This window comes from Acartia tonsa, chromosome 10 (assembly GCF_053477335.1).
Source record: "Acartia tonsa isolate MP-2025a chromosome 10, ASM5347733v1, whole genome shotgun sequence".
Taxonomy (NCBI): Eukaryota; Metazoa; Arthropoda; class Copepoda; order Calanoida; family Acartiidae; genus Acartia; species Acartia tonsa.
The window spans coordinates 49,332,851-49,360,735 of NC_137269.1; the positions used below are offsets into that span (position 1 = coordinate 49,332,851).

At 34.4% G+C, this 27,885-nt stretch overlaps 1 protein-coding gene across 5 annotated transcripts; it reads left to right on the plus strand.

Moving 5' to 3' along the window:
* Positions 1–181: 181 nt before the first annotated feature.
* Positions 182–26,798, plus strand: LOC145330255 (uncharacterized). 5 transcript variants are annotated; one of them, XR_013883340.1, is made up of 28 exons: positions 182–247; positions 840–885; positions 1,647–1,680; positions 2,229–2,336; positions 2,963–3,031; positions 3,361–3,516; positions 3,909–4,068; positions 4,462–4,690; positions 4,996–5,078; positions 5,520–5,615; positions 6,282–6,400; positions 6,847–7,012; positions 11,260–11,365; positions 11,591–11,705; positions 13,353–13,483; positions 14,083–14,164; positions 14,905–14,994; positions 15,152–15,224; positions 17,088–17,194; positions 19,905–19,946; positions 20,524–20,628; positions 21,148–21,219; positions 22,273–22,338; positions 22,834–22,905; positions 23,157–23,297; positions 25,219–25,273; positions 25,511–26,059; positions 26,296–26,798. XR_013883340.1 is itself a non-coding variant. In XM_080174877.1 (27 exons), exons 1-27 carry the CDS (start codon positions 190–192, stop codon positions 25,555–25,557), a joined length of 2,628 nt encoding a protein of 875 aa, XP_080031003.1. In that variant the 5' UTR covers positions 182–189; the 3' UTR covers positions 25,558–26,798. The 5 variants fall into 5 exon arrangements, 3 of the variants coding, with proteins under 3 accessions (XP_080031003.1, XP_080031004.1, XP_080031006.1); XR_013883339.1 differs by having other exon boundaries at positions 26,327–26,798; XM_080174877.1 differs by having other exon boundaries at positions 25,511–26,798.
* Positions 26,799–27,885: the final 1,087 nt, after the last annotated feature.

Below are 27,885 nucleotides of genomic sequence, written 5' to 3' on the forward strand. Positions count from 1 at the left end.
TATAAAATAAAAATCATAGAATTAATACCAGTTTTGTTAGCCCGAGCCTTCGGTCTCTTAATGCTAATAAATCTTATATTTTTTCATTTTAAAACCCACGGAAAGTTGTCTATAATACGATAATAGTTCTGAAATGATTAGGTAGGTACTGCTACTACTACTACTAACCATACTGTTTCAGAGATTGTAATGGATAATGATGATATTACAATAATGGATGAGGTAGTCAATACTGATTCTAACAAAGGTATTATATTAGGTTTTTTTTTAGGGATCTAAAGGAATAAGACAACGGCCGATAAATGGATGTACATCTGTAAACAATATTTACAAACTGACTGCTTTTCAGTCTTTTTGATAGCAGCTTTTATTTAGGGAGGGAGAGGACATTGGGCTGTGTATTACACTAGTCCCCAAAGTCTTACAAGAATGTTTTCTTTTTTGATAGTTTAACAACCATAGGGGATTTTGAATGATTTTTGATTGGTTGGTTCATGTAAAAGAGTGTCCTTACGTTGTAACCACTAATTTTAATCTATAGAAGGGGTAATTTTGAGAATTGAAAATGTACATCAATTTGTAGGCCATTGCTTTATTACTTTAGATCCGTGGCTTTTATAAGTCAACAAATTCTCATTTCATCATAAATTTTTTTATATTCTTATTTCTGCTCTACTTATTGACAAAATTGTTTGTTACTTTTTTCATTTATGTTAATAATGTAAAAAATATTCTCTGACTAAATTCAGCACACGGACTTTTTATTATTTCTTTTTTTTCTTTATAAAAACATGGTACCTAAATATCATAAAATTATTTTAAATTCTTATTTATTTTAGTAAAAAAAGACGATAGAAGAAGTAAAGACAGATCCAACAAGAAAAGGTAAAAAAAATATTTTCATTTTTTTACTTTCGCTTACCTCCCGAGAGGCCTCAAGGTGGGGGGCAGGGTTTCGGATCCGCATTGATTTTATGCGGATCCGGATCCTCAAAATTTGGTCAGTGCGGATCCGGATCTTTGACAATAAAAATAAAATCACCAAATTTTTCAAAAAAAAATTTATTCTTTAATTCGAAGTCAAAAATACTTTTAATTTTCAAGTCTGAACCTAAACCTTAAAGATTGGCTCTCATCAAGAGAATGTCTGAGATTTTATATAAATTTAGGTAGATTTTTCCATTTTTTCCGCATTTTTTGGAGTCTAAGGATCCGGATCCGCATTTTTTTTGCGGATCCGGATCCTTGGACTCAAAAATATGCGGATCCTTGCGGATCCGGATCCGGATCCGAAACCCTGGTGAGGGGAGTCGACTCTTCCTTTTTTAATTATTTGAAAAGAAAAATTTGGGGGGGGTCATATTAGGTAGGGGAGATTTCTCTTGGAAGGTGGTGGTACCCTCCCCAAAATAATAACCTTCACAGGACCCATGAAAGGCTCTACTATGAAAAAAAATCATATGATTTCGATTCAGCGGTTAGCGAGATCCCTTTGTACACACAATGATCATGTCACTATTAGCCCAGGCTTTCGTTTCCGAGGGGCTAACAAAACTTGTTTAATTCTTGTAATTTTCATTTTAATATACGCGGAATGCTGTCTTTAATACGATGCGATTAAAAAAAACGTTTTTTTTCTTTTTAAGGCGATCAGACGGAGGAAATAAATCGAGAAATCAGGTTGGTTTTAATTTTCAACTAAAATATTTCAACATGCAGGGACATCCAAGCTTTTTATTTTGAGAGGGGTAAAATGAGAGGTTTCAAAGGTTAATATAATGTATGATTTTTTTTGGCCAAAATACCATCTTACAAAAGAATTAAATTGCACTTATGTCCGTTGATAGTAAATAAAATATTCTGTTCTTTGAAAAAGTCTTTGATTAAGTACCTAGTAAGATGTATAATATTGATTAATTTCCCTATCAACCTATTCCTTTTTAACGAAAGTTTTTGAAAATAACAAATAATGTTTTAAATTCCTTTTGTTTTACCGTGTGGACTAAATCATCCTTGTTGAACCGGTTCTAAGCCATTCCGATAAATCATGTATCGTATCGAAATATATCCAGTTTTATAAAAATATAAAAAAATTACGATCATAATATTAAAACCAGTGACTTTGTCATCTTGGGGCTAACAAAACTGGTTTTAATCTTATAATTGTACATTTTTAAATCCGTAGAAAGCTGTTAATAATACGATGCGATTTTAAACTATCATTTTAGAATTCTAGCAGCAGTGCACAGATGTCCTCCCAAAACAACAGCCAGGGCTCATCATTCCCCAACCCCATGGGGTGGGCTATGCAGACCTTCATGCCCAACCAACCATCCCAGGAATATATGCATTAATATCCTGCAGCTTTCTTATTTACCCAGCCGGCTTAGTTTTAGTAGCGACGCTCCTCAATAATTTGCGTTGTCCGTCCGTTAATAACGTTGTTGTGCTAATATGATTTTCTCTGCTGTTATTTTCTCTTTGCAAATATAAGTTTGGTTAAAAATGCGGGATTTACATCTAGTTTTTAATTTTCTGTTTGATATTAGGAATAGTTTATGCCATTCCTAAAAGATTCCTTGCAATGATATGGTCTAGGAATGGTTTTAGGGGTTGATCAACAATCTTAAGAGAAAGAGCTTTGAAAAATATTTTTAAACCATTGTCATCCTATTGTAAAAAGAAGTATTTGTCTAAAGCTTAAGATCTCAATAACTACTAAACCGATTTAATTCTCTTTTTTAATCAAGCTTCACATGGTTTCTGTGATGGTTTAAGCCCATTCCGTTTTCAGATTTAAGTCATTGGGACGGGAGGTTTTTAGTTATTTTTCTAGCCCATTTCTGCCTCTTAAGAATACAGAGGCTACGGGCGTAGCCGCTAGTATTGCTACATTGTATCCTAATATCGACATTACCTATTCAAGTTTGTGTTGCTTGTATCCTAATTCATGAAATGCTGACAGGACCAATTACAACAACAGATAGCAGCGCAGCAACAACAACAACAGGCAGCTCAGCAAATGCAGCAGGTTGGTAGCAGAGGTGTTATTCTGCGTGGGATCCCGGGATAAGGACGGTGGGGGAGAATGAAAAACATCAGCTGATAGTATTGTCCAGAAAAAAATTTGAATTCGTACCAAAAACACCAACGGTATGGAGAAATATTTTAAAATTTGCAGAAAGCTACTTTTCCTCTAATCTACTGAGACACAAAAAAAGAATGAATTTTAATTTTATCTAGGACCTAGGGAAGGGAAAAAATAAAATATTTTTGCAACAGGGGTAAAAATGAATCAACACTGGATCCAGGTAGTTGTCTGGGTTATACATTTATACTCAATACAATGATATATTGCAGGAGCAACAGCGACGTGGTGGCAGTGGCAACAACAATCCCAACAACCCTATAGCACAACAACAACAGCTGATGAGCATGATGCAGAACCTGAGTGGTGGGGCTCCGCCCCCTCCCCCACCCCCAACCACCTCACATGATATGAATAACTTACAACAGGTAGAATTATCAAAACTTTGTTTTCAGTATTGGTTCGAAACCGATTGATATTGAGAACCGTTTCTCAGCCATACTGAAAAATCATGTATAGGGTCGTATTACAAACAATTTTCAACGAATATTAAAACAAAAGTCATTAAGGGATTATATATAAAAATGTACAAAAGTAATACCTACCTAGATTCTGAAGAAAAAAACTTTTATGATTTGTATTTTAGTGGTTATTTGCCCTTGTGCCTTTTAGTCTTGTGTACACTCTCGATCTGTTGGGTATTGTGGTAATACTAGTCGTTGGTAATAAGACTGAGGGGCGGCTTTTCACAGTATCATGATCTGTTTTTGGGTTAAAAACTTACCGTCCAGTACCCAATCTTTAACAACCAAAATTCTAGGGAATGAACAATTTGAGCAACATGAACATGATGAACCAGATGAACATGGGAAACATGAACACGGGGAACAACATGGGGAACATGAACACGGGGACCATGAACAATGATGGTAACAACAGTATGAACAATTCATTTGCCGCCATGATGATGAATCAAATGCAGGAATGTAGATAAATTTAGAGACAGAGAGGGGATAATGGGCTGTTTATAACACTAGTCCCCAAAGTTTTGTAATAATGTTATCTTATTCGTTGGCTTAACAACTTGGGAAACTTTGATTGAATTTTAATTGGTTAGTTCATAAGTTGCGTGTCCAAACGTTCCAAGTGTAATCTATAGAAGGAGTAATTTTCATGTATCATCATTGGGGATGTACATCAATTTATTTGTTAATGTCTTATCCCTTTAGATACTTAGTTTTTTTTTGGTAATACTTCAATGAAAGATTGGGTATCTTGATGTTAAAGGTTTTAAAATCAGCTCTCTGTGTGATCATGATTTCATAAGAATCTTATTCAATATTTTCAACATGATAATTTATCTACAAAAAATTAGAACAACATGAACAACGCAGGAAACAATATGGGGGGCGGAGCCGGTAATAACATGAACGCTATGGGGGGCGGAGCCGGTAACAATATGAATGCTATGGGGGGCGGGGCTGGGGCGAACATGGGAGGCGGGTCTGGAAACAATATGAACAACATGGCAGAGTTTATGAAGTGGACTATGCAGAATATGAATAATATGAATATGATGACCGCGGGCATGGCCGCTAATACAGGAAAGATACTTTTTACTATGCCAATGGATTTATTATTACTTGGATTTTCATGTATTCTAATAAAGTGAATCTTGAAGCTTGCTAAAACAACGACCCCTCATCCACCCCATCTCCCCTCTCACTGGTTGAACGAACTGACCAATAAATGATGTCCATGTTAGCAACCTAATTTGACGACAATTTCCCCCCTCGTAATATCCATGTAAATCCCAGGACATATGTGAAGCTACATGTAAAGGAGAACCATATCAATTCAGAACCTGATACTTTTTTATGCTCACAAAATAAAAATGATCTGAATAAAGGAGGGGGTAATGGTATGATGGCGGGTGGGGGAGGGGGTGCCAATAGCGGACTTCTGGGCAGTGCCCCTAGCAGAGGGATAGGTAAGGATATCTTCTCGTATTCATTCGAAACTGGTGGACTAGAACCGGTTCTCATCAATACGAAAATAATATGTCTAACATCGTATTATATCCAGTTTTTTACGAATATAAAAAGTGGTTTTAATCTTATAATTGTACACTCCTTATATCCACTGAAAGCTGTTTATAGTACGATGCGAGAAATAACTATTTAAAAAATTAAAATATTTCCAGTTTGGCTTCGGAAATGATTAATAAATGCTTGATTAAAACCGGTTCTCAGCATTAATTAAAATTGTTATTGCAATATTTAACGAATATTAAATAAAAATCATAAAATTAATAACAGTTTTACTAGCAAGGGCGTTCGTGTCTAACAAAACTTGTTTAATTCATATAGTTTTTCATTTTTCCGCAGAAAGCTGTCTATGATACGATGCGATAAATAACTATTCTGTTTAGTAGGACCTGGAGGTCGACTGCCAGCAAACATGCCAAAGATGAATCAGTCAGTCAAATTCAACAGGAACAGACACGACAGGGACAGTGAGAGTGCAGGTATGTCCTTTGGGTACTATTTTTAAACTTTGGGTACTATTTTAAAACTTTAGGTACTATTTTAAAACCTTGGGTACTATTTTAAAACTTTGGATACTCTTTTAAAACTTTGGGTACCATTACAGACTGACAGGGACAGTGAGAGTGGAGGTATGTTTGGAAGAGGATAATGATAAAGTGTGTCATTTTTTTGTGTATTTTCCGCAAAGTTGTGTGTAAGCTTTTAGTCTTAACTGTTCTTAATTATGACATATACTGCAAATAGCGAAGGATCTTGCTAACCCCCTAACATATATGGTTGTCTTTTAATTGGTCCAGAGAAGGTTTTTATAACTTTTTGGGAGATAGTACCTTCATCTTCTCCAAGAACTAAATAAATTGAAATACCTTGTCGACTCCCTCCCCCACCCCCGTTTCTAAAGTGTATGAAATTAATCAATATACATTAATACTTGGATGTTGCACCAGATTTTCAAATACTTTCATAAAGTGATGCGCGCAGCTGGCTAAAATAACGTTATCACCCATCCATCCTCTTTACCCCACGCACTGTTACTGGATGAAGAAACTGATCAATAAATGAGGTCCATATTAGCAGGCTAAATTTGCAACAAATTTTCCCCGGTCAATATATCCACGTATATCTTATATTCATTATATTCACAGGTGGAGAAGGAAGTGAGAAGGGCGAGGGTGTGATTGGCCCAGAGAAACCCGACAATGAGGAGGGGGTTGACAGCGACGGAACAAAAATGTCGGGAATGGTGGGACTCGTACCTACCCAGGTAACAAATTAACCAGTTGGGGTCAGGGAGAAAGAGGAATGATTATTCACTGATTGAGCAAAAATGTCGGGCATGATGGGTTTTATTTTTAATTTGCGAAGCTACTCTGCAATTAACTTTGTATGTCCGTCTGTATAGGGAAAATGTGATTATCTAGGCTTCTATTTAAAACAGACAGCTAATTTTTAAAAACGAAGATTCCCTGTATCATAGATTTTACTATGTCTGTCGTTCGTGCTTTAAAATTCATAAATAATTTTTTTCTCTCAAAGGTTTCGTAATTTAAATGCTATTCAACTCACTTTGTCCATTTGTCCATCTATGATTTTGCGCTTCGCTTCGTTAAGTGGTAAAGTTATTCTGTAATTATCAGAAAAGAGAGAGAAGGGAGAGGGGGGCAATAAAAATATATTTCCCGAAACTTATTATTATATTAAACTTTTTAGGATCCCAACCTTGCGGCAGCCTGGGGAGGATGGGTGATGACCCCCGACGGTCAGATGACCCGGCAGCCCATAGTTTACACTAAGAGTGTTCTCTACCCCCCAAATCCCAATGCGCCCGCCCCAACCCTGCGGGATAAACCCCCCGGCTGTAGGACCATCTTTATTGGTAAGTTTTTAACAGCAAAACTACTCTAAAACTCTCTGTGTCTGTCCGTCAGTTCGTAACGTTATGGGGGAATTGTGATTTTCTTGGCTACTATTTAAGATAGAAGGATGAAACTTCTTGTCAACATTCCCATTATTAAGGGGCATAAGGGGGGGGGAAGTTTTGCCACTTTCGCGTAATCCGTGATTATTAGGCTAGGTATTGATGTGAGACTATAGGTTATTTGGGATAAAAGTTTACTTTTGGGTAGTACTTCACGTATATTTAATCATTTTTTGGATAGGTCTCCAGGTTCAGGTGCTGCAGGCTGGAAGGTGGTTTCTGGACAGGTAAAAAAAAATTAAAATTTTTGTTTGAAGAGTTAGAGATCAAATTATTAAACAAAATATGCATCTTAATAAATATTATTGACATATAAGAAGAAAAAATTAAAACCGGCCTCCAGGTTCAGGTGCTGCAGGCCTCCAGGTCAACTCTGGACAGGTAATAATCAAATTTTTTATATGAAGAGTTAGAGGTCATCTTATAAAACAGAATATGCATCTTTTTTTATATTATTGACATTTTTGAAGAAAAAATTAAAATTGGCCTCCAGGTTCAAGTGCTGCAGGCTTCCAGGTCCACTCTGGACAGGTAAAAAAACAAGTTTTTTATTTGAAGAGTTAGAGGTCAACTTATAAAACAGAATATGCATATTTTTTAATATTATTGACATATTTGAAGAAAAAATTAAAATCGGCCTCCAGGTTCAGGTGCTGCAGGCATCCAGGTCCACTCTGGACAGGTAAAATAACAAGTTCTTTATTTGAAGAGTTAGAGGTCAACTTATAAAACAGAATATGCATCTTTTTTGATATTATTGACATATTTGAAGAAAACATTAAAATCGGCCTCCAGGTTCAGGTGCTGCTGGCCTCCAGGTCCACTCTGGACAGGTAAAAAATTATATTTTTTTATTTGAAGAATTAGAGGCCAACTTATAAAACAGAATATGCATCTTTTTTTGTATTATTGACATTTTTGAAGAAAAAATTTAAATCAGCCCCCAGGTTCAGGTGCTGCAGGCCTCCAGGTCCACTCTGGACAGGTAAAAAATCAAATTAAAATTTTTGTTTGAAGAGTTAGAGATCAAATTATTAAACTAAATATGCATCTTAATGAATATTATTGACATATAAGAAGAAAAAATTAAAACCGGCCTCCAGGTTCAGGTGCTGCAGGCCTCCAGGTCAACTCTGGACAGGTAAAAATCAAATTTTTTATTTGAAGAGTTAGAGGACAACTTTAAAAACAGAATATGCATCTTTTTTGATGTTATTGAAATATTTGAAGAAAAAATTAAAATCGGCCTAAAGGTTCAGGTGCTGTAGGCCTCTAGGTCCACTCTGGAAAGGTAAAAAATAAAAATAAATTATTTGAAGAGTTAGAGGTCAACTTATAAAACAGAATATGCTTCTTTTTTTATATTATTGACATATTTGAAGAAAAAATTAAAATCGGACTCCATGTTCAGATCCTGCAGGCCTCCAGATCCACTCTGGACAGGTATAAATTGAGTCTTTTTATCTGGAAAGTTACAGGTCAACTTATAAAACAAAATATGCATTGTTATGGATATAATAAATATACTTGAAGATAAAATTAAAATCGGCCTTCAAGTTTAGGTGCTGCAGGCTTTCATTTTCAGGTATTTTTGCTTTTTTTCCTGTTTTAAAACGTGGTAGGTAGGTATCATACATTTTTACTTTTTTTATATGGACAGTGACACTTTTACCTGGATCCTGGTGAACGCTGGTTGTTGCCGGCCAGGTGAATATCTCAAATGGTTATTTTGGAATTTATAAGAAAGATTTCGAAATAGAATAAGTTTAAAACTTAAAATATAATAATATAGTGAAATTAAAGGACCTGGAGCCTGTCTGGACACACATTTTGAAGCCTTAAATGATTAATTTTACTATATTATCTTATTTTAACCATTTTTTAAATACATACCTTTACTCTAAATTCAAAAATTACCTGGATATTTACCTGGCCAATGGTCAACAGCGGTCACTGGGATCCATCAAAAAGTTTCAATAAATATGATAACTACCAGGTTTAAATAAATATAGAATAGAAAAAAAAGTAGGGGGGAAATCAAATAAATAGGAAATATACCTGAAAATAGTCTCTAAAGTTCACCTGGAAGCCTGCAGCACCTGAACCTGGACGCCAATTTTATTTTTTTTCTTCAAATATACATGTAACATCTAAAAAGATGTTAATGTTGTTTTAAAAACTGACCTCTAACTCTTCAAATAAAAAAATTGATTGTTTTACCTGCCCAGAGTGCACCTGGAGGCCTGCAGCACGTGAACCTGGAGGCCAATTTTAATTTTTTCTTCAAATATGTCAATAATAACAAAAAAAATGAATATTCTATTTTATAAGTTGACCTCTAATTCTTCAAATAATTTTTTTTATTTTTTTACCTGTCCTGAGTTGACCTGGAGGCCTGAAGCACCTGAAACTGGAGGCCGATTTTAATTTTTTCTTCAAATATGTCCATAATATAAAAAAAATATGCATATTCTGTTTTATAAGTTGACCTCTAACTCTTCAAATAAAAAATTTGATTTTTTACCTGTCCAGAGTTGACCTGGAGGCCTGCAGCACCTGAACCTGGAGGTCGATTTTAAGTTTTTCTTCTCATATGTCAATAATATCAAAAAATATGCATATTCTGTTTTATAAGTTGACCTCTAACTCTTCAAATAAAAAACTTGTTTTTTTACCTGTCCAGAGTGGACCTGGAGGCCTGCAGCACTTGAACCTGGAGGCCGATTTTAATTTTTTCTTCTGATATTTCAATAATATCCATAAAGATGCATATTCTGTTTTATAAGTTGACCTCTAACTCTTCAAATAAAAAAACTTGTTTTTTACCTGTCCAGAGTGGACCTGGAGGCCTGCAGCACCTGAACCTGGAGGCCGGTTTTAATTTTTTCTTTAAATATGTCAATAATATCAAAAAATATGCATATTCTGTTTAATAAGTTGACCTCTAACTCTTCAAATAAAAAAAACTTGTTTTTTACCTGTCCAGAGCGGACCTGGAGGCCTGCAGCACATGAACCTGGAGGCCGATTTTAATTTTTTCTTCAAATATGTCAATAATATAAAAAAATATGCATTTTCTGTTTTATAAGTTGACCTCTAACTCTTCAAATAAAAAACTTGTTTTTTTACCTGTCCAGAGTGGACCTGGAGGCCTGCAGCATCTGAACCTGGAGGCCGATTTTAATTTTTTCTTCTGGTATTTCAATAATATCCATAAAGATGCATATTTTGTTTAATAATTTGATCTCTAACTCTTCAAACAAAAATTTTAAATTTTTTTTACCTGTCCAGAAACCACCTTCCAGCCTGCAGCACCTGAACCTGGAGACCTATCCAAAAAATGATTAAATATACGTGAAGTACTACCCAAAAGTAAACTTTTATCCCAAATAACCTATAGTCTCACATCAATACCTAGCCTAATAATCACGGATTACGCGAAAGTGGCAAAACTTCCCCCCCCCTTAACTAGAAAACATCAATAGCGGTTGGAATGCTTTTTAGCAGGTTTTTGGCTATTTTTATATTTTTCACATAATCCCAATGCTTTTACCCCAACCCTGCGGGATAACCCCCCCGGCTGTAGGACTATCTTCATTGGTAAGTTTTTAATATCAAAGCTACTCTATTATTAACTATGTCTGTCCGTCAGTCCGTAACGTTATGGGGAAATGTGATTTTCTTGGCTTCTATTTAAGATAAGAAGGATGAAACTTCTTGCCAACATTCCCATCATTAAGGAGCATAATTAAAGACCCGTCCATTAAAACTGGTAATATTTTTCTGTTTTTTCATACTCGTAGAAAATTGTCTGCAATGCGATGTCATTCATGATATTTCAGTATAACTGAGAACCGGTTCTAATCCTGCAGATAATAATAAATCGGTTTCGAAGCGATATGGGAAAAATGATTAACAAAACTTAAAAAAAAAACATTGCATAATTGTTCAAAAGAACATAACTTAGGATAAACAAACATACCTTTAGGCTCTTTTTATACAGTTGCTTTGCTATAATAGTTGAGTGTCCAAACGTGCAACTACTAACTGTAATCTACTAAAGGGGCTATTTTGTTTATCATCATTGGGTATGTACATCAATTTATTGGCCATTGTCTTATCCCTTTATATCCCTCTTTCTTAAGGTGGAGTTCCGGACAAAGCAGATGAAGAAATTTTGAGGGACGTGTTTGAAAAATGTGGGCCCATTCAAACAATTAGAATTAACAAGAAAAACTTTGCGCATATCAGGTTAGCTCAATTATGGAATAAATTCTTGATGGTTACATCTTTTTAGGAAAAGCTGCATATTTAGAATTATCGAAAAAGTTTTTAAGGGTAGTTCATTTTCAGCTGTCATATTTCGATGCTTTTACACAATTTTAACAGAAGGGGTAATTTTGTGTATCGTCATTAAAGATGTACATCAATTTATCGTCCATTAACCTATACCTTTCTATTTTGCCTATTTTGCAGGTTTGCTGGTGAGCCACCAGTGGACCAGGCAGTCCTGCTGTCAGGATGGAGGCTCAAGGTTGATAATCAGTCAGAACATCCATATACCAGCAAACTTCATGTTGACTATGCACAGGTCAATAATTTTAGTTACAGAGCTGCTCTATGATTTGATTTATCCGTCCGTCCTGGACAGTTAGCTCTTTTCGTTAGTATAAACGGAATAGAGTTGTCCTATCGATTTCAAACTTTGAATGATGATTCAGCAACAATTAGGCACGATTTAGGAAGCGTAGTAACTCTATAATCGTTACGTACGTCCATTTTAAACATGTTGATTATTTACTTTTTTGAAAACAATTTTTTTTGTATGTTATAATTATCAACCACTGATTGTAATACACAGAAGGGGTAATTTGTATATCATCATTGAGGATGTAAATCAGCTACTGTCTTATCCCTTTAGATCCCTAAAGATTTCCCCCTACTGAAATAAAACAGACAGCTGTATCTTGTAAATAGTAAAAATAATAAAATGAAACATGTGTCGATGTATTGTTAGCACATATTTTCGTGAAATGTTAAATTAACAAAGGTTTTATTTTAAGCGGAGCTTTTCTATACTTAATCAAAATGTCGTTCATGTTATAAAAGTAACAGGATCTCTGCCTGTCTGTACTATAGAATCTCGGTAACCTCTGAACCGATATGGTTCTCCTTTACAGTGTAGCTTTTATAGGTCCTGGGAAGGTTTATTACTATTTTGGGGGAGGGTACCATAACCCCCGGGCCCCCTCCCCTCCAAGAGAAATCGTAAAAAAAATATTTTTTGGCAAACAGCTGATCTTAACATAGATTGAAGGGCAAAAAATTAAATACTCCTAGAGGCCTCGAGGGGGCGTAGTCGCTAAACATTTTAGACATTTTTGTTAATTAAATGCTATTATAAAGTTTTAAACACTTAGGTATTTAAAAAATACAAAGTATATTCAAATAATATATGTAGGTATTTTTCCTTGTTTTCGTTATTTTTAAAATAACCCTTTTTAGTAGCGAAGCTACTCTATAATTCACTTCACCTGTCATTCTGGCAGTCAGTCCGTAACACTATTCGGGAAATATGATTTTCTCAGATGCTATTCGAGATTGACGGCAGATTTTTTTTTATGTTGAGATTCCCTATACCAATAAGCACCCAGTATGTGATTTACTTTGTCCGTCGGTATATCAGTCATGCTACAAAATATAAATACTTTAGGAAGGTTTCGTGATTTTTTTTATAAATAATCTATTCTTGATTTTAACAAAGGCTCTTTCAATCTCCTTATCAGTATTCCCATTCATGTTTCTTTGTGCTTCGCTACTTATGGATGTTGTCATCCTTGTTTAATTTATTTGAACTCCATATTTACTATTCATAATTTCCTTACATAAAACAATTAAATTAGAAACTATTTAACAAAACAATTTTTTATTCAGTTGCAAGTTGTTAGCTACAACAAAATGTACTTGATGGTATAGTTATATATCGCATCGTATTATTGGCAGCTTTCCGCGGATATTAGAATAATAAATTATAAGTTTAAAACCAGTTTTGTTAGCCCCAAAGTTTCGAAGGCCCAGGCTAATAAAACTGGTATTGATTTTATGATTTTTTTGTTGTTTTTGTGGAAAGCTGTTTGTAATACGATGCTATGCATGAATTTTCAGTATGGCTGAGAACTGGATCTAATCATAGTCATACTGCAAACTTCTTTATAAGACAGTATTTTTACCTGTTTAGGCCCGAGATGACCAGCAGGCCTACGAGCGGATGATGTCGCAACAAGAACGCGAGGAAAGAATACAGCGGCGCATGATGTTGGATATGAATAGGGATCCCTCGCCCCCGAGGATGCCCACTTATAGTAACAGGTCTCATATTTTAGAGAGGGGAGGGCTTTTGGCATAAAAAAAAAACAGTAAAAAAAAACCAAATTGTTTTTTTTGGGGGGTATTATAACTCAAAAAAACCTGTACATTTTTTCGATAATTTTAACTCTATTTTGACTCATGAGGAGTAACATTTTCAAACAGCTAATAGAGTTTTTAAAAACATTTTAGTTTAACTATTGTATAGGTAATTGCATTTTTAACAGGCCCTGTGAGAATTTTATAACTATTTTGGGTAAGGGAACCACCTACCGCTAAAAATAAATCGCACATAGAAAAATACCCCCCTTAAGATATGTAAATTTACAACAAAAATAAGTAATACAACGGTTACGCACCTAGAGGCCTCCAGGGGCACTTGTGGAGGGAGCAATTCAATAACCCAATGAAGTTTTTTCAAAAGAAATACATTTGAGGGGGGGGGATTTTTTTTTTTTTATTGGAGTTGGTACCATCCCCCTAAATAGCTATAAAGCTTCACTACTATGAGAAGCTACCTGTAAAGAAGAATCATGTCGGTTCAGTTGTTTACACACGCACAAACATCCTGTTACTTTATTATAAGAACATTAAAATTGCAGGGATGCGCAGCGTCTTGTGGAGGAACTAAAAACGGAGGAGAGATACGACAGGGCCGCAGAAACTTTGGTCTACTGGCTAACTCAGGAAAAAAGACATAATATATATAGATGCTCCATCCAGAGGTGTATAGGTATTCTGCATGGGATTTCCTGCCAAAGGGGTGAGGGGGTAATAAAAAATATGTTGGAGGGGGGAATGAAGAAATTAACAGTCCTGAAAATATTTTTCCATTTTTCCCTCCTTGTGGGGAATAACAACAAAAATGTATGGGAGGAGAAAAAAACGAATAAAATAACCTGAGAACATTTTTCCATTTTTTTCTATTCCTTGCACACAAAAACCTTTGGTTATTTTTTGTTAAGAGAGACATTATTTGGAACGAAATTTTTCGACGATATAATTTTTAGAAATCTAACTTAATTCTAAGAAATAAAACTATTCATAAATATCTTGTTAGGTATATGTTTTGTCAATGTTTTACATTATACAATTAAAGAAATTTTTTCATGAATTAATTTACCCAAGAAAGGCTTTATTGGCTCATTATGCGAATGAAATGAATAAAGGGGGGAGGGGGGGGGGGGGTTAATGCAACCATCTCGTAATTAATGTATAAATGGCACTTAGAATTCGATTTTCAAGGACCATTTTTGTCTGCTAAGAAATTATTTTCTGCTACTTGGCTGTATTATTTTATTATTCTCGGCACTATTGGTTGATTTTCTAAGAACCAATTGAGAGTCAGCACGATGTCCTTGGGATTGGGACAGTTATTTAACCCCTCTAGTGTTTTACTCTAATCTCTATGTTATGTCTATTGACAGGGAGAGTGCAACAAACATAATGCACAGCAGTTCTTCAACATGGTACAGGCGGCCATGGGCCATGTCAAGAAAATCGCCGCTGAAAAGGTAAAAATCCTGTTCCAGGACAAACACAGGAGTGACAAACGACAGAGTGGACAAAATACCGTAACTTTAAGACTGCAATAAACCATTTTTTATTAGGAAGCTATTATTTAAAGAAAATTTAAGATTAAGACAAAAAATTTAAAAACATATTTTTTAGCACGATTTCGAAGAGCAATTGAGAGTTCTGAAAGAACAGTGGAGGTCAAAACTACAGATGACCACTCTACAATGTAAGTACACAGTCTATTATTTCACAATTTGCATTATTAAAGTTCAATATAAACTCTAATTGCTCTAATATCCCAAAGATGTATGTTAGAATTTTGGTAAGCCTTGAGGATTTTCCAAGTTATGAAGATAGTGTTCTTTAAAGGTTATATTGGTTGGCCCCAACTAATAAACTTTCTAAGAATAAAAATATATTTTAGATTTTATTATTTTATTAGTTCATTTTCTATTAAAACAGGTCAATTTTTTATCTTTTAGACAGTAAATCAGTAAAAAATCAGTAAAAATATATGTTTCCAGATATTTACCAATCATATCACCGAATTATAACAGGTTAACCCATCAACTATCAATATTGCATGATTATTTATATTAAAGGAAGCCTGCAAGAAATACCACGCTTTAACTGCTGAAAGACTGCTACAAGTAGACCCAATACCCAAAATTTGAAGCCTTTAGCTTCTATAACAAAAAAGTTCTAGGCATTTTAAAATGACATTTTTTGTACAATGAAAATTTTGAAAGAATCTCAATGCTAATGTTAGAAATTTTGAAATTAAACTACGTGGCCTAGAAACAAAATTATAAGCTTATTTTTGTCATAAATTTAGGTTGCCAGTAACTAATTATGTTTTTACAATAAAAGTACCCATTTTTATAGTCATAATCATTAAAAAAATTAAGTTTAACTTGCGTTGTACCGATTGTACTGTAGCCAATCAGAAGGCTGAATCAGCTAAGCAACCAATCACAGCTGAGCTTGTCTTAGTTTCCCCCCTTTGTTTCCGTTTGATTTTCGTTTAAAAATGCAATTTAAATCGAATTTTTTTCATGGATTTTGACTATGAGATGTGGTGTTTTTATTGTAAAAATGTAATCAGTTACCGGAAATCTAAGTTTCTGACAAAAATGAAGTCATAATTTTGTGTCTAGGCGACGTAATTTAATATTGTTTTTTCTTTTATAAGCATTGGAAATCTTTCAAAAGTTTCATTGTACATAAAATGCTATTTTGAAATGCCTAGAACTTTTTTGTTATTGAAGCTGAAGGCTTTAAATTTGGGGTATTGGGTCTACTTGTGGCAGTCTTTCAGCAGTTAAAGCGTGGTATTTCTTGCAGGCGTCCTTTAAGGTACCATCCAACAAAGATAAGGTGAAAATATTAATCATTTAAGAGTCCAGTACGGCTTTGAATCCGGTTCAGTTCCACAGGATTGAAGCCGGTTCAAAGCCATGCTGAATAATCACTTACCTTACCCTATTACAGAGAACTTTTCAGGAAAATTTATACAAATAATCCATATTTTGTTGGCCTGGACCTTCGGTCACTAAGAGCCACCAATACTGGAATATATTCTTTTATTTTTCATTTGATATCTGTGGAAAACTATTTATAATACGATGAGGTCATCTGGGAAGGTAAAATCTAAAATCTTTGGGGTTCATGCTTATCTTAGTCTCTCTAGTATAACACAGGGATTGGACAATGCAATGGATGATTAAATAAATCTCCCCCTTCCCAATATTTACGAAAGAAATATTGGGGGGAAGCAAGGGTTGTAGATTAATTTTATTTTCCTATGTCCTCTCCTCTCCTCATTTGACCATTAGAGTAAAACAATAGAAGGGGAAAGCCAAGTCGCTACAAAAGAGCAGAAAATAATTTGCTAGCAGACGAAAAAGGTCCTTAACAGGGGGATCCAGGTAGTTGTCTGGTTTTACATCTTTACTATTAAATTTTTTGTTTGACCACTCTACGGGCCCACATGACTCACATAATACGGTGATATTTTTAAGTAGCGCAGCTACTCTACATAAATATATTAGCTAGCCACACACAACCACACCCTCGTTCTTGTTTGTAGTTGACAAGATAGAGACTGTGTTGAAGAACTGCAGTCTCCAGAAGGTTTGGGATCACTTTACCAAGGCACAGCGCAAGAATATTACAGGATGGAAAACTCAGTTTCAGGTTTGTTACTTCTCCTCAAACCTTTACAGAAAGGGAGAGTTCCATTAAGGGGTGCATAATTATTTTAGTTGTCCTATGAATAAAAGAATTGTTATTTATCGTATCGTATTAAAAAAATTTCCGTGGGTATAAAAATGTACAATTATTAGATTAAAACCTGTTTTGTTAGCCCCGAGATGCCGCAGGCAAGAGCTAACAAAACTTTTAATATTATGATTGTACGTTTTTATATTTGTAGAAAACTGATATAAAACGATACAATAAATGATATTTCAGTATGGCTTAGAACCAATTCTTATCCAGCGGATATTGATCGGTTTCAAAGCCATACTGGAAAATTAATTTTACCTTGAAGATATTAGAAATAAAATATATAGATACTTTTGATTTTTGGCTGTACTAATAGCTTTCTTGACTAAGTAGTAAAATATTACTTGGATTAAATCATTTTAATGGAACGTTCCCTTTTTGCACATTTTAAGAGTTTAGTTCAGGTTATGGAAATTAAAAATATACTTCCTTTGTGTTAATGCACAATTTTTAGATAAATCACTTTTAATTTGGATTTTTTTGGTATTTATACCTATGTAATATCACCCAACAAAATATGTCTTCACAAAAAAGAGAGGTAGTTATTATTATTTTATAAGTTTAAAAGCTCTATTAGCTTTAGAGCCTTATCAAGACTCGATATCTTTGGTAAGCTTAGGCTATTTCTTTTTTGGTAATGATTTAAGTTTATTATAATATAGGGAGAAGAAAAAAAGTTTCAGCTATTTTAATATTTTAAAGGATTTTTTTCAACCCAATTCCTTTATTTTCACTCTATATCCACTTCCACTTGGTTTCATCTCAAAACTAATTTAAACTGACAGAATATTCAAATATTAGGGATCAAAATATGTTAGACAATAAATTGATGTACATCTCCATTGATGACACACAAAATTACTACTTCTGTAGATTACAATTTGTGGTTGAAACGTTTGAACACTAAACTTGATAAACCAACCAATCAAAATTCATATTTTAAGTGCCCAGAGTTGTTAAGCCAACGAATGAGACAATGTTATTATAAAACTTTGGGGACTAGTGTAATAAAAAGCCAAATTTTCCCTTCCTCCTTGCCAAAGAAAAAGCTTAAATCTTAATGCAGATTAAAATTTTTTTGCTGGTTTTGGACTATTTTTATATACATTCCCTTTAAAGTGATAATAAAAAATGCATCATAGAAATCTCCATTAGTTTAACCCTCCATATAACCTGAACTAAACTCTTAATCCAACTAATTACAACCTCTTTATTTAGCATTAAACAAGCATGACAACATCCATAAAAGCGAAGCACTGAAACGGTAGGACAAACGGACATTAACACTTGTATAGTATCTGAACTGAAAAATCGGAACATAAATGTATAAATGTCGAATCAAAATTGTAGGTAAATTTGTTGAAAAACTGCTTAAAAACAGGATAATGTTTATGGACATACTTACATTTTTGGACTTGATTATAGAGTTGCTTCGCTTATAATATTGTTCTTTGTTGTCCCAGGAATCAATATACCAAAAATCAGATCAAACGGATAATTAAAACACTTGAAAATTTGTTGTTAAAGCAGAAAAATCAACATGTTTAAAATGGACGTACGGACATTCTGGTAATGATTATAGAGTTGCTACGCTTTCTAAATCGTACCCAACTACTACAGGAATCATCATGCAAAGTTTGAAATCGATAGGACAATTCTAACATGCCTAAATTAACGAATAAAAGCTATCTATCTCGGACGGACGTACGGACCGACCCTAATTATAGAAAAGCTTCGCTTTTAAAAAACTACACAGAGATATATTGGTAAGTATTTTTATTTTAGTCCAGGTAAAGTATACATTGATCATAGCTCCACTCAAATATATCAACCATAAAAATATAAACCCTCTTATACTTGCTCTATATATATTTACACATGACAAATAAAGAAGATAAAAACAGGTTTAACCTAAGGGTTCTTTATTTTGTTAGAAGATCACTTTCCAAAGGGTAATTAAATAGGTAGATAAATTCTTATGAGTTTGTTTGCACTTTGCATTTTTTTTATGGCTTAGTTTTGAGCAAAGGGGGTAATTTTTTTCGCATTTTAAGGCTTTAAAATAGTATAACTCCAAAATAAAATTGCTCCCTTTCAATGGATTTATTATAATCCGGATCGTACACCAGATTTTCATGTTCTCTAATAAAGTTAACTCTGTAGCGGGCTAAACTAACGATCTCCCACAACCACCTCCTTTACCTCATCCTCCCCATCCCTCCCCCTCCTACTGGATAAACGTCCTGACCAGTAAATGCGAGATGATATTGCAACCTAAATGTTTCTCCTATCATAATATCCACGTATATTCTACATCCATTTCCTTTTCTTACCCTCACCATTAACGGATAGCAAATTAATGGAGAAAACTGGTATAGTCTATTCGTGACTATGCTTCTTAAGGGGCGTTTCTTCGTATACTCACAGTAGCTTTTAAAAGGTTATTATAGGTTAGGTTTAGTTAGGTTAGGCGATTGCCCTGCAGGGTTAGCGCCCCCCACAGTGGCTGGAAATAGTATTAAGCTACTTTGAAAATACGAGTAAACGCCCCTCAAGAGGCGTTGTCACGAAAGGGACTATACCCGAGAAAAGTTCCCAAGTTAATATTGTCGAATTTTAGGATGCTCGGAACGAGTTTGAAAAGCGTAAAGTGATGCCTCAGGTTGGTGTTCATTACCGCAGAAAAACCAGAAATTTGAAGCGCCGCCAATAAATATTTTAAGTGCAGAAACTTCATTTGGCGTTATCCTCTTAGAAATATTTTTTCAATTTTGAAAATTCTTATATTTTGGTATTTTCTTTAGGGAGGGTGGTGTTACCCTCCCCCAAAATAGTTATGAACATGTCCTAGACCTATGAGAAGCTACACTGAAAAGGAGAACCTTCGGTACAAACAGACATACAGAGATCCTGTTACTTATATAAGGTTTACATTTCCAAAATTTTGGGTGAAAACATCAATAGGCGGTGTAGAATGTATATATGTGTCGTTTAAAATCGAAGCTTTTTTATAATAAGGGCGGGTCCGTCCGTAACGGTTAACTCGTTTCGTTATTTTAGACAAGTTAGAATTTTCCTTTCCATTTTTAACTTTGCATTTTAATTCCCATAACAGTTAGCTGCAATTTAGGAAGAGTAGCTACTCTATAATCGTAATCAGAAAGTCCGTACATCCATTTAAAATTGGCGGTGTAGACATGTGTCATTTATGCGGAAATGAAGACTCGCGGCTGTCACAGGATAGCGACGGCGATGATGAGGACAGTTTTGATCAACCAGAGCCGAAGAAGGCAAAAAAGAATCCCACCACCAAGACAAATACCTTCGATATGGATTCTTTAAAGGTAGAAATAATTTTTTTTTTTGGGGGGGGGGGTGGGGAGGGAGTGCATTCCTAAATTTCTTGCGTTGATTTTAAAAAGTCTAACTGCCCTATTTTCTTTCAATTCTTACGTGGAAGTTTTGCCTTTTTACAAGAAAAATAAAGTGGAGGGTTTGTATGTCTATACACAAGATGAGAGTTTTTTTTTACACACCCCCACATATTTTTTTTCATTCCACCCCCCCCCCCCCCTTAGCCAGGGATCACATTTAGAATATACACCCTTGACACAAAATGACAATTTTTAATATCCTTTCTAAAAGGCATGAGTTTTCTTCAAAACTAATCTTGTCAAAAAACAAATCTTGTCACATTTTTCGCCTAGCTACTAAAGTACAAACAGCACAAAGATGATAATTATATTTCCAAAAACTAGCGCTCCGAGCGGCTTTAATGTTATGCTCGGCATTTTCTATCATTAACACAAGCCGTGCAATTCGTGTTTTAAAACGGATACTTTTTACATCCTTTGCCATTGTAGGAGGCTCAAGAGAAATGGCTGGCACGCATGCAGAAACAGAACCAAGAAGTAGATTTTGCAGAGGATAACAAGGTAATTTCAACGTTTTTTAACATAAGAAAATCAATCAATTACTCGTAGAGATATTCATAGTTTGCACGCAGTCCTGTTATTATGCATAAAGGAAAAAATAGTATAATAATACAACAACAAAATTGGACCATTATTTCCAAATGAACATAATGATTTTGCTTGTCCTAATAAAGTGAAATTTGCAGCGGGCTAAAATAACGATTCCCCCTTCCACCACCCGTTACCCTATCCCCTCCTCCTACTGGATGAACGAACTGACCAATAAACAGGGTGGGCATACAAAAAACCCACCCAAAAAAACCCACCCAGGGTTTTTCAATAAAACCCCCATAAAAACCCTTAAAACCCTGGGTTTTTAAGGGTTTTTGGGTCGAGTTTTTAAGGGTTTTTGGCAGTGTTCTGGAGCCGGAGCCGGAGCCGGGAGCCGGGAGCAGCAACATTTTTGGTGGAGCCGGAGCCGGATCCGGAGCCGTATTTTTCGTTAAAAACGGCTCCGGCTCCGGACTAGCTAAAAATGATTTTTTAAAGTAATATTATAATTTGGCAACGGTCTATTTCCATATAATAAACTGAAAAACTATTGTTACTTAACAAATAGACACACATCCTTCTACTTTTATATAGCTTTAATCAAATAAAAGCAAAATATTTTATATTATTTATTTTATTTCATCAAATTCAATAATGAAAAAAAATTGATATATTAATTTTAAGGTAGGAGCCGGAGCCGGAGCTGGAGCCGGAGCCGGGAGCCGTATTTCCAAATACGGCTCCGCGGAGCCGGAGCCGGAGCCGCATCAAAATTATACGGCTCCGGCACACTGGTTTTTGGGTTGGGTTGGGCTGGGCTTTTTGAAAAAACCCTGGGTTTTTCCCCACCCTGCCAATAAACGACTTCCATGTTAGCAACCAAACTAATTAAAGACAATTTTTTCCCTGTTGTAATATTATACATCCATTATTGACAAAAAAACAAGCATTAGGTACTAACTTTATAATCAAAACAAAAAGTTAAAACGTACCTAGCCTAAAATCTAAACTCATATTTTTTAGAGTGATTTGGAAGCAGAAATCAAGGAGAAGGACAACAAGATTAATTTGTTACAACAAACTCTCCAGGTAAACAGAATAATAGTTCAGTTAATGGTCCTTTCCTTTTAGGGACCAATCGAACACTGACCCCTCCCCCCCTATCCTCCTTATTTTTGAAAAAATAGAAAACTGAGGTTTTGGCAGTTTTTCCCCTAACCCCTCGGGGCCAAACACAATACCAATATAACCCTTATTTGTTAACATTGATTTGTCTTTTAACTAACCATCCATTTTACAGTAATTTCCAATAAAAAATTTAAAACAAGTTGGAAAATAATAGTTATTTTTCGCATCGTATTATAGACAGCCTTCCGCGGATATTAAAATGAAAAATTATAAGATTGAAGCCAGTTTTGATTGCCCCAATAGGCCGAAGACCCGGTCTAACAAAACTGGTGTTAATTTTATCTCAACATTGTCAGTATGATTTGCTATACATAATTTTTCATTATGGCTTAGAACCGGTTCTAATCCAGCGGATATTAAACGGTTTCAAAGCCATACTGGAAAATATACTTTTAGGGACTACAAAAACAGTTGCTAGAGTTACATCACAAAGGAGGCGCATTGGGAGATTCTGATAACAAACGAAAGGTATCTATTTAAAATTAATATTTAGGGACTGAATAGAAATAGTCGGTTTAGGGAGGGGACATTTATTTTATTATGATGGGTACCGTTTTTGAAACATTTTCTCTTGAACTGAATTTTTTTTATATTAAATCTTGCATTAGTGCCCAAACTGTTAAACCAATAATTTTACTCTACAGAAGGGTTGATTTAGTGTGTCATCATTGGGGATGGGCATCAAATTAGATCCCTGATTAATTACCAATATTTTGCAGGACTCCACCCCTCTGCCCGGGAACGACTCTAAGCTGGTGGCCATTGTGTCCACTTTTCTGGTCAGCCATCCGTATGCAGTGTCCAGCGAGGCTGTCTGGAATCATGTCAATACCATAGACTCTTCGGTCCACTTAGACAAGGTATGTGTGTGTGTGTGTATGTGTGTGAGTGTGTAGCCATCCGTATGCTGTGTCCAGCGAGGCTGTCTGGAATCATGTCAATACCATCGACTCTTCGGTCCACCTAGACAAGGTAGGGGTGTGTGTGTGTGCGTAGCCATCCGTATGCCGTGTCCAGCGAAGCTGTATGGAATCATGTCAACACGATAGACTCTTCGGTCCACCGAGACAAGGTAGGTGTGAGTGTACGTATACGATTTATGTCTGATAGTACGTCCGCTAAGGTCTTTCTTTTTCGGCTTTACTGATCGCTTTAATATTGTTTTTGGGTTTAAGGTTCAGGAAACTTCAAACTTCAATTGGGGCTATGGACCCCTACAAAATTCACCCCTTAGAAAATTACCTGTAAAGCCATTAGAAACAAGGGGGGACTGCCATTTACACATCCAGCAAATTTACAGTAGATGTGTTTTTGCCAGTGCAATGGATGTGTTTATGACAAACTGAATTTTTACTGTATAAATGACAGTAAAATCGATTCTCTTGCCATAAATACATCTGACACTGGCATTTACACATCCATACTTTTTCAATAATATGTCATAAATACATCCGACACAGGCATTTATACATTCATAGAAATTTAATGTAAAATGATAAGAAAACAACACACTTGTATATTATTTGAGTTATAATATATTTGTCAGGTTAAAATAAATAGCATTGTAAAGATTTAAAATATAATATATTTGTCAGGTTAAAATAAATAGCATTATAAAGATTTAAATTATAATATATTTGTCAGGTTAAAATAAATAGCATTATAAAGATTTAAATTATAATATATTTGTCAGGTTAAAATAAATAGCATTATAAAGATTTAAATTATAATATATTTGTCAGGTTAAAATAAATAGCATTATAAAGATTTAAATTATAATATATTTGTCAGGTTAAAATAAATAGCATTATAAAGATTTAAATTATAATATATTTGTCAGGTTAAAATAAATAGCATTATAAAGATTTAAATTATAATATATTTGTCAGGTTAAAATAAATAGCATTATAAAGATTTAAATTATAATATATTTGTCAGGTTAAAAAGCATTATGTGATGGATTGTTGTGATGATCTTGATCTTGTCAAAATTCTATATATAGGTCGACCAAAATCACCACTCAATAAGTCGGACATATCCCCACTTTCATATTAATTGTGGGGTCTTTGAGGTCCTGTCCCTTAAATCCCTGTACTGGGTATCCATAATACTTCTTTCGAAAAAAACATCATCTTGTATTTGGGAATAAGTTATTTCTACATCTGGATTTTCATTTAAATCAAAACATGAAATTTCAGTATCAAGTAATGGAGCTTCTACATTTGACTGCTATGTGACTGGTGCCAATGGACAAATGGCCATATGTCTCTTAAGATACGCATTACTGTAGTACTATAAACTAATAATAAAAATCTAAATTATCATTTTATATAGAAATAATTTGACCAATTGCTCAAAGGTATTGACGTTTTGTAGGGAGCAACTTGAGAAAAGGGGAAGGAAGTAAATAGGGGGAGAGTAACTAAAATAGGGCAAAACATTTTAAACCTATACATACTGTACAAAATCTATTTAATTGTGAATAAATATTCATATAAATTAATCTAGATGTATATTTGCCAGTGTTGGATGTATTTATGACATATAATTGAAAAAGTATGTATGTGTAAATGCCAGTGTCAGATGTATTTTTGGCATGAGAAAAAGGAAGAAAACATTTTGCCAAAAATTCATCAACTGTAAATTTGCTGGATGTGTAAGTGCTATAGCCCCGAAACAAGTTATTTTATGTGTAGATTTTTGAACATACCAGAATAAAGCTTGGACGTCCATGGAATGTAGTTTATTAGTTATTTAAACAATGATTAAAACTTAATTAAGGTTGAGAAGTTGCTCGGAGAATACTCGGATTGTTTCCAGTGTGTCAGTATGGACCAGGGATGGACAGTAATAAAATGCCGTTTCTTACGAAGTCGTACGCTGTCATACGCAATGTTGGATCAATGGTGACACAAATTTCAGATTTCAGTTTTTGCGATTTGAGAAAATTTCAGCCTTAAAAATAGTGAATTTGAAAATCTTGCAAGCATCGTTTTTATCTGAAATTTGCGTCACCCATCCAACATTGCGTACGACTTTGAGAACCTTTAATTAATTACTGTCCATATTGACTAGGAACCTGTCAAGAAATGGAAACTAGTCGCACTACAGTCAAGTTAATGTGGCAAATTATGGATTGGCAATTTAAAGTTTAAAAGTTCCCAAGATTTAAAGTTGCAATTATAACCAAATTGCCAAATAACCCTTTTCCCACTTTAAGTAATTTATATTGCAATTATGTTTTTTTTCTGACTTTGCAGTTTTGAAGCCTTACTGGAATAGTTATTTATCGCATCGTGTTATAGACAGCTTTCCACGGATATGAGATTGAATAATGATAAGACTAATACCAGTTTTGTTAACCTCATGAGGCCAAATTTTATGATTTTAAATTTTATTCGTGGAAAATTGTTATTAATACGATACAATACATGATTTTTTAGTACGGGTTAAAACTGGTTGTTACCCATTGGATATTAATTGGGTTTGAAGCCGTACTGGAAAAAATGATTAATATCACCTATCAACAATCCCTATTTATATGTAAATAACGCTTTTTGTCCAAAACTTTGTTTTCTTTGATTTAGTTTACATGAATTTTTTCTAATGTCAGAATTAAAGGGTTAGTTGCATGACGTTCATTTCAGAAAAATGATTTCAAGAATAAGTTACAAGTATACTATCAAACATATATCTTTAATTTTATATTACAATAAATAACAAATAATTAAAATGAAAATAAGCCAGCTATATAAATTATACAAGAATACGATTTTCAAGTCTTGACATTTTTTTTAACTAAATGGTAGAAAAATGAAATTCTTTCAATTATACCCTATAAATGTTGTTCAAATCAAGTTTAAATGCATTTCGTGCAACTACCCCTTAGCACCCTTATTTAGCATGAAGTTAAACTTTCAATATGTATATGCAGTAAAAATGAAAAGGGTTTAAAAAATTATTTTTGTCAGATACAAAAAGCTGTTTCTTTTACTAACATTGAAATATTGAACATTTGAGCTTTAGAATAAAAAATTTTAATAGTTATTTCTCGCATCGTATTATAAACGGCTTTCCGCGGATATAGAATGTACGTAGACACGGGCTATAAAAACTGGTTTTAATCTTATGATTGTACATTTTTATATTCGTAGAAAGCTGGATATAATACGATGCTAGACATAGTTTTTTCGTATGGATGAGAACCGGTTCCTATCCACCGGATTCGAATGAATACGAGAAAAGTTGTTCAATTATTTGAACCAAAATGTTAATGTGTGAATATTTCTTATTATTTTTTAATAGTTTTGTGTATTTACTGTTTTGTTTACTTTATTACGAATAAAAAGCATTTCTCTGTTTAATTTATTAACCTTATAATATAGTAATAGGATGTTTGTATGTTTGTACCGAAGGATCTCGCTAACCACTGAACCGACATGGTTGCCTTTCCAAGGTAGCTTCTCATAGTTCCTGAGAAGGTTTATAACTATGATTTTGATGGAGGGTACTACCACCCTCTCGAGAAATAAATTGGTGATTGTTGTATAAAAATACTAGATAAGCATATCAATTTATCAGCCATATTGGGTTTTAAGCTATTCATTTTTCAGAAAAAATCCTATGGATGGTTTTAGGCTATTTTTCTGCTTTCTATACTCCTTCGAATACAGAGCTCCTAGAAGCTGGAAGCGCAGACACAAGTAATAGGATGTGTGTGTGTCTGTACCGAAGGATCTCGCTAACCGCTGAACCGATCGGGTTCTCCCTAACAGGGTAGCTTCTCATAGGTCCCGGGAAAGTTTAAAACTATTTTCGGGGAGAGTACCCCCTCAAACTAAAATAAAAGATGGGGGGGGGGGGGAGTTGACCAACCTCCCTCACCCCCAATTTTTTATACTTATAAAAAAAATCTAAATTAAAAAAAATAGGTTTTGGAATTCAAGTCCACTCTCCTCAAGTGGCCGCTAGTTAACTAAAAGTTACATAGCCTTCTATCATGGAGTGACAGACGTACGGACAAATCCTAATTATGTTGCTTCGCTTCGCTGGAAATACTAGTGACGTATATATTCAAATTTCCAGAAATATTTAGATTTTTAATTGTAAAGGTGTTTTTAAATGTTTTATAATCGAACCAGGAATCTCTAGGGATAAGACAATGGACGATAAATTTAGGTACATTCCCAATGATGATACACATAACTAACCCTTCTCTAGAGCACAGTTATTGGATGAAAAAGTTGGACACTTAATTGAACAAACCAATCACATTCAATTAAGGTCCCAAAAGTTGTTAGACCAATGAATACGAAACGTTTTTTTTATTTAAAACTTTGGGGACTAGAGAAATAAATAACCCAATGTCCCCTTCCTTCCAGGTTTGAAAATGTTTTATAATAGAGAATCTGGGATCTAAAGGGACAAGGCAATGGACGATAAAATTAA

Bases quoted from the DNA above. Each gene is read 5' to 3' on its own strand.
- LOC145330255 (XM_080174877.1), top strand. From the start codon at position 190: ATGGATAATGATGATATTACAATAATGGATGAGGTAGTCAATACTGAT. The intron at 248-839 runs GTATTATATTAG...TATTTATTTTAG, and splicing joins CAATACTGATTCTAACAAAG to TAAAAAAAGACGATAGAAGA. The intron at 2,337-2,962 runs CAGGAATATATG...ATGAAATGCTGA, and splicing joins TCATGCCCAACCAACCATCC to CAGGACCAATTACAACAACA.